General features: G+C 42.0%; 1 protein-coding gene across 1 annotated transcript in view; it reads left to right on the top strand.

Moving 5' to 3' along the window:
• cacna1aa (calcium channel, voltage-dependent, P/Q type, alpha 1A subunit, a) overlaps positions 1–7,500 on the top strand; it is a 103,879-nt gene that overhangs the window by 85,975 nt on the left and 10,404 nt on the right. The window contains exons 45-47 of the mRNA XM_030782603.1: positions 4,361–4,470; positions 5,044–5,179; positions 6,156–6,269. Coding sequence (XP_030638463.1) covers positions 4,361–4,470; positions 5,044–5,179; positions 6,156–6,269 — 360 coding nt within the window. The remainder of the gene's footprint in view (positions 1–4,360; positions 4,471–5,043; positions 5,180–6,155; positions 6,270–7,500) is intronic.

The raw sequence follows: 7,500 nt of genomic DNA, 5'->3' as shown, positions 1-7,500 counted from the left end.
CTCATCAATGCCACATGCTCCAGTGATTCTCACGGTTACACTCATATAAACACACGCGCACACACACACACAAACACACACACACACACTGACACACGCACATGCACACACACACACACCACACACGCACACACACACGCGCACACACACAGACACACACACACACACACCGCACACGCACACGCACTCACACACACACACACACACAGACACGCACACACACACACACCACACAAGCACACGCACAATCCTGCCACCGTACAGAGTGCCCCAACCCTGCCACCGTACAGAGTGCCCCAATCCTGCCACCGTACAGAGTGCCCCAACCCTGCCACATTACAGAGTGCCCCAACCCTGCCACATTACAGAGTGCCCCAATCCTGCCACCGTACAGAGTGCCCCAACCCTGCCACCGTACAGAGTGCCTGGTGGAACTCCAATGTCAAAGTCCCCAAACCGCTGTAGTGTTTACACGTGACTGTTGTGTAGGTTTTATGTTACTGTAGGTGTTTTGCTGTTTAGTGGGACTTAAACCAAGTTAGAGCGTGTCTTTGAGTTTGAGGGCTTAGAGCCGTGTGTAATTTGTTTCCTATTAAATGTGGATGTTACTAAGTGTGTAGTGAGTCTGTATGTTATAGGAGCCTGTAAACAGATTTCTTTTAGTTTATGATGTAGGGTAATAGAACAGTAGACTAATTTAGCTGGTTAGATGCATATCATTCACTTTATTAGTGTTATTATTGAACTGTTATCAGATTAAACTAGTATGACTGCCATCAAATCATGCTAGCATGATTCACAGCGTCACTAGCATGAAGCTCAGTGAAATAGTCTGTAAGTCATCTTTAAAGACAGAAAAGCATCAAATTGAAAAAGTCCTCTCTAACCTATGTTCTGTGTGCTTGGGGTTGCGTAACATACTGGCCACGTCTTCCAATTAACAATATGAGATGAGCCTTTTTTCAGTCTGCCAGGTACAGTAGGAATGTGTTTGTGTTGGGTCAAACTTTGGCCTGCAGACTTCGAACTGAAATGATTAAGGTGAAGTGTGTGGTTGTCACAGCTCCATTTGGATCCTGTCAGTAAAAATGTGCTTCCATATATAACAGTCCAAATGTACCTTTCCTTTGAATGACTGTGAAACTACTGCAAGCAATAGCCTCCTGTGAACTCTAGTCTCAGCTCATCTACCAATCCCTTTTCTTGGAGTGAATGTGAAGCTCAGCATTGTGTGATTGCACCAATGCCAGTTCACTGACAACACTGATAACACTCTGTGTACATGTAGATTCACATGTAAAACCATCTGCTGAGATGAAAAAAAAAAAAGTAAAGTGATATCAGATTTAGAAAATCCACACAGGAATCCAGACTTTGTTTCTTTGCATGCTTGTCTCATGGGGAGACGGTGGTGTTTGGTTGTGGATTTCTGTGAGTTGCCAGGTTTAAGGGAGGCCTTCCCTCATCCGGGGCCTCGCAGACAGAGCCTGTCCTCTGCTTGCACACCCTTCACTCTCCACGTTTTCCCCACCTGCCTGCCCCTCTTCATCCTAGAGGTTTGATGCATCTTTTAATCTTATATCCAGCATCCCATTGCTGTTTCACAATTTGAAACTTCATTTCCACAGGATCATGAGACTAAGGGGAAAGAGTGAAAAGCAGAGAACTGACAGAGTGGAACTCTGTCTGGATGGAGAGATTAGGTCCTGTTAAGACAGAGCACATTGTGTCAAGTGCTAATTACCGCTCCTTTTGTGAGGACAGAAACAAACCACTCTGATATGTACTGATGGGAATCTAACCTAGATCTCAGACCTTACTTACCTCTAAAAGATGTTTTATTGTTCAGTCCATTGCACCATGTTTGCTGAATCTCACCATTCCAAACTTTCCTCCAAAAAGACACAGCTCTTAAGAACATGTCACCATCTAACACCTTTCACCAATCCCGTGTAAGTCAGACCACATGTCAGGTTTTCTGCGTACACTGTATTGTGTATTTTGGTTATTGGCTGGTTTTTCAGATGTAAAACTGTAAGATAAAATCCTTTCTCCCACTTATTTAAAGCTGAATTTGGGCTCTGTCTCACAGTGCAGAGATATGTCATACACTAAGAGTTTCCATCAAAGGGGTCAGGGGTCCTTGGGAACACGCTTGGCCACATTCTGTTGGGTGGATGTGACAGACAGGGTAACTCCCTAATGCTGGTCTTTGCTGGCGATTTACACTCAGCGACTTTCATCTTGCACATAGTGCTTTCCTTAAAGCGCTCAGCAATACTAAGCAGCCTGTGTTTGTGGAAAGATGCATTAGCTCACTTCAGACTAGTGAATCAGGTGTGGAAATGCTGGGGTTGGGCGAAAAGGTTGTGTTATGGGTCCCCAGGAGAGTACTAGTCATCTAGGCAGAAGTGGGTTTGAGGGGGAAATGTACCAAATCTCAGAAAATTTGGCATTCCAACCTTGGAGACAGAGGGAGGAAGAAAAAAACCCAAAACAAAACAGTTGTTCTTCTAAGCTGTCTTAGAGATATGGGTGGTATTGCTGAACTTCCAAAATACTGAAATAGACCTTTGTGTTGAAGATCTGTAGGTAAACTTACGTTTTTCCTGAATTACCTAATGAAGACTTGCTGATCCAGTGAAAAGAAACAGCAGCATTTCTTTCGTAGACCTGCCATCTCTCAGGTGTTGCTAGTGTTAAAACACAGCTTCTCTCTCACAGCCTCGGAAACATTTTCATTCATAGCACATGTCAACACTCTCCTTCATAAACTAGTCACCACTAATTCAGCTTCCCTTCCCACACTGCCTCACACTCACACAGAAAAGAGATGGAGTCCAGTGGACCTAAGTGGTGTCAGAGAAAACTAATTCTGAAATTCCAGCAAGGAACAACTTTTCCAGGGTACCATGGAAGTTGTTTTCCACATCCATGGAGGTTTTGCCACATTGGCTGATTGTCTGTTAACTGTCGTAAGGCTTAATTTTTGTGACAGGTCTATAAAGATTGCATTTGACTGTGCTGTCTACTATGATGTCAATATATAGGGAGAGACTGCCCAATTGGATGGTTTAATGCAACGATGGGATGGATGTGTCCAGGTTTTTACACTAACCCTACACAAACATATCTTGTTCAACTAATCATCAGTGAAATTTGGTACACAACGCTGATCTCAGCTTTTCTTTACTGCTCCATTCCTGTCTTGTCTATAATGTGAAAACTTCTGAATTCCAAACATCCATGAACACAGTGTAAATCTGTTAGTCCCTGAATGTTTCCGTCAGAGCTGGGATGCAGGCTGCTCTTCCCGTTGTCCTGGTGGAGACATGAGAAGAGTGTGGAACATCCTTGATAACTGCAGTTTCCACCACATCCAAATCCAAATCCAAATCATACACCATATTCTCTCCCATTCATAGACATACGTCTAATTTTCCAAACACAAAAGGAAGCTCCCTTACACATGTTTGCATTCTATTATCCTGCAGTCTTTCCACCAAACATTTCTTCACTAATTCTCTCTAACCTCATTTATATCCATCTGAAATGGTTAACTGATGACAAACCTCATCATTCTCCCCCAGGTTCATTTTGATGCTTTAGTAATGGTTCTTTAGTAATGAGTGTAATGCTTGCCTATTCTTCAGCTCTCTTGGTTGCCTCTTGCATTTACCTTGGTTTTTTTGCTTATTTGTTTGTTTTTGTGTATGTATGTGTAATTATTATTCATGTTTATGAATTCAAGGCTGTGTTTGTAGATGATGTAACCAGTTGGGTGCTTTAATAGCTCTTCATGTAGAGGAATTAATTGTTCAAAGTGGAGGCAGTCATTTTTGTGAGTAGATGTCTCTCAGTCGACAGCATCACCCAAATTAAGCAACATTTTAGGATGTTTGGGAAGATTCCAGGAACGTTAATGTTCACCATATTTTAAGGTGTTAGAGAAGATTCCGGAATCTTTAATGTTCACCATATTTTAAGGCGTTAGAGAAGATTCCAGAATCTTTAATGTTCACCATATTTTAAGGCGTTAGAGAAGATTCCAGAATCTTTAACGTTGACCACACTGTAGCATCCAGCTGGTTACCAGTCCTGTTCATTTACTGGGATGTCGGAAGTAAATGAATTCTCAGCATGATGTCAGTACACAGCCTAGAGGATCAGCAAATTAATCCGCAAGACTTCAAGTCCCAGAATGCCTCCCGGCTGAATACTGCTGGATCCCTTACCATTCGCACTGGGGGTGTTTTTTTTTTTTTAAATCCTGTGCTTCCCCTCACCCTGCCTTTCCCCCCACCCATTGTCCCATTAGCTTGCCTGATACCAGCAGTAGGCCATGTTGTATCTTACACAGAATCGAACGCCATTAATGTTTCAGCGTTTGGAGCCCCCATCCCCAACCCAGGGTGCCGGGCAAGGACTCAGTGGCCTTCCCGAATCTCAACCGGACCCCTCCAGCAAACTGTAAGTATATCAAGAATCCTGTCAACCTACAGTCATTTCTGGCTTCCTCTGCTCTATCTCTCTCTTTTTTTTCAGTGTTCCTTTACTGTTCTGTCTTTCTCTCAACGTATATGAGCACACTGAGCACTCTCAGGGGGCTGTATGTATTGCTCAGATTTTTGGGTGAGAGATTGTTGTTTCTAGTGAGGGTGACAATGGGACAAAGGGTAAATGATCAGTGTGAGGTGCCCTTTGAGTAAAAATATAGAGGGAGTTGTCCTGCGTTGCCAGACACTGAGCTGTGCTATTGGCTGTCACTCTCAGTGTCTGGTAGACGCTGCTGTTTTTAAAGAGATTATGACAAGCAGTTTTCATTGAAACAGACAGCCAATTAGATGAATTTTTACTCTGTCCATCCATTCAATTGTCGGTCATGACCATTATCAGTCTAAACATGTGAACAGCCTCTCCCAAAACATCCTTCTCTCCATTACAAGCTTATGAAATCTGTCAGATTAGGAATTTATCCAGCCTGGGGATGCGACTGAGCTGAGAGTTTTTGGGAGTGCTTTATTGACCTTTTGTATGTGTTAGGGCCATTGAGGGGGTTCTCCCTGAGAGCCAGTCGTGGGTGACAGCACGGGCACAGGAGATGTCCCAGAAGGCGGGCAGCTGGAGTCCAGAGGGGCAGCTGCCAGAGGATGCCGGGAAAAGTCGGCCCAATTCACAGGTAAACCAGTGAGCTCTCTAACTTTCATTTCACTCTCTTTAATGTATCCTACAACCCTTCATTAGTGCCTGTCTTTCTGCAGTTAGTGCTAACACAACAACACCAACTAGTCAGTGTTGGTAAACGGTGTTGAACTTGCTTTAGGATGGTTCTGTCTGTATATTATATACATATATATATATATATATATATATATATACGGTATTATTTAGATGATTGTAATGCTGTTATGTACATAATGCTGGCTGTGATGAATGAAACAACATTCCAGCTTCCTCATGGATCTCTTCTATATCACTGCAGTCTGCTGGTCATTGGAAGGACTGAGAAATGAGCTTAAATTTCGTGGTCCTCTCATACTGTGCACTAACAGAGCTGTCATTTATGTAGTGCCCACTGCAGAGGCATGTGTCTGCTGACTTGAGTGACCAGTCTGCCTCTGTCCCTCACTGCGTGCATGGCACAAGCCCACACTAACATAGTCCAGACCTCCTTCCCTGGCTTCTCCTCACTCAGATAAACTTCTTTCTGTGCATTATACTTCTCATTGTCTCTTTTTCTCCATCAGGTTGATACATTTCATTTTCTCATCCTTTTCTGCTCTGTTGGAAAGGGAGACATCCTCCTCTGCTCCTTACATAAAGGGCCAGATAGGGAGAACCTTTTACCCTGCTCCTCTCTATTTCTCATCTGACAGTCATATCAGTTTTTACCTGTCTACTCGTTGGCTCTGGCTGGAATCTGATTAATCGTGGCAATAGCTGGGCCGTCGTAGATCAGGTCTTCAGTGATTGGGCGTGGAGCAGGATCAGTCCTGATGCTACTACTTCTCTTTGGACTGTCAGGAAGGACGTGAGGAGCTAGAAATTTCCGGAACACTTCTCCAGCCTTTATGGTTTACCGACCTGGCTCTCTGGCTCCGGCCCGGTCCATCTGTCCCTGGGTAGTCACGCATGCTCTATGTGTGTTTTTTCAGACGGTAGAGATGAGAGAGATGGGGCAGGACGGTTACTCGGACACAGAGCACTATCTGCCGATGGAAGGCCATGGCAGAGCTGCGTCTATGCCTCGACTTCCAGCAGACACCCAAGTGAGCATCTTCATCATTTCACACCTCCTCCCGCTTTCCTCCCCTCCTCTCCTATCCTTTCTCTCCCTTTCTCTCTCCCTTCGGCTCTATCTCTTCTTATACTCCTCAGTTCTCATCACTGGGAGACCTTGTGGGACAGAAGTTTCCAAACAGAGAACCTGAGATGTATCTGTGTACCAGAGCAATGAAACCTGTCCAACACTGATAACATCACTCAGAAATCATCACAAACAGTTCAGCGCCTACAGTTTATGCCAGCACAGTGCCAGAAACCATTTAGTGTTTAACCAAAACATTCATACTTTAAATAAATGAATACGTACATAATCATGCGCATACACACATACATACCATGGTTCTAACTGTAAGGTCATACATCGGGGAAAATATAGAATGTAGACTGATTTTCTAATACACAATAATAAAAAGCATTGTTCAGACATCATATCAAAAAGACCGCTCATTTATTAACTTAATGAAAAGCCAGGCGTTATGGTCACAGAAATTAGATCATGTGTTGATGGATGACACCGCAAAAACCTTTAGATAGGAAATGAGGAACCTCATAAGGACATTGTTTACTGATTAAATGATTAGTTAGTAACGCGCATTGATTAAATGATTAGTTAGTATAGTGTCCTGATTAAATGATTAGTTAGTATAGTGTCCTGATTAAATGATTAATTAGTATGGTGTACTGATTAAATGATTAGTTAGTATAGTGTCCTGATAAAATGATTAGTTAGTAGCACGTACTGATAAAATGATTAATTGGTGTAGTGTACTGATTAAATGATTAGTTAGTAACACGTACTGATAAAATTATTAATTGGTATAGTGTACTGATTAAATGATTATTTAGTATAGTGTACTGATTAAATGATTATTTAGTATAGTGTCCTGATTAAATGATTATTTAGTATAGTGTCCTGATTAAATGATTAGTTAGTATAGTGTCCTGATTAAATGATTAGTTAGTAAAATGTCCTGATTAAATGATTAGTTAGTAAAATGTCCTGATGAAATGATTAGTTAGTATAGTGTACTGATTAAATGATTATTTAGTATAGTGTCCTGATTAAATGATTATTTAGTATAGTGTCCTGATTAAATGATTAGTTAGTATAGTGTCCTGATTAAATGATTAGTTAGTAAAATGTCCTGATTAAATGATTAGTTAGTAAAATGTCCTGATGAAATGATTAGTTAGTATAGTGTACTGATTAAATGA

This window comes from Chanos chanos, chromosome 8 (assembly GCF_902362185.1).
Source record: "Chanos chanos chromosome 8, fChaCha1.1, whole genome shotgun sequence".
NCBI classification, from domain to species: Eukaryota; Metazoa; Chordata; class Actinopteri; order Gonorynchiformes; family Chanidae; genus Chanos; species Chanos chanos.
The sequence above is the reverse complement of the archived record's forward strand: the minus strand, read 5'-3'. Positions and strand labels throughout refer to the sequence as shown.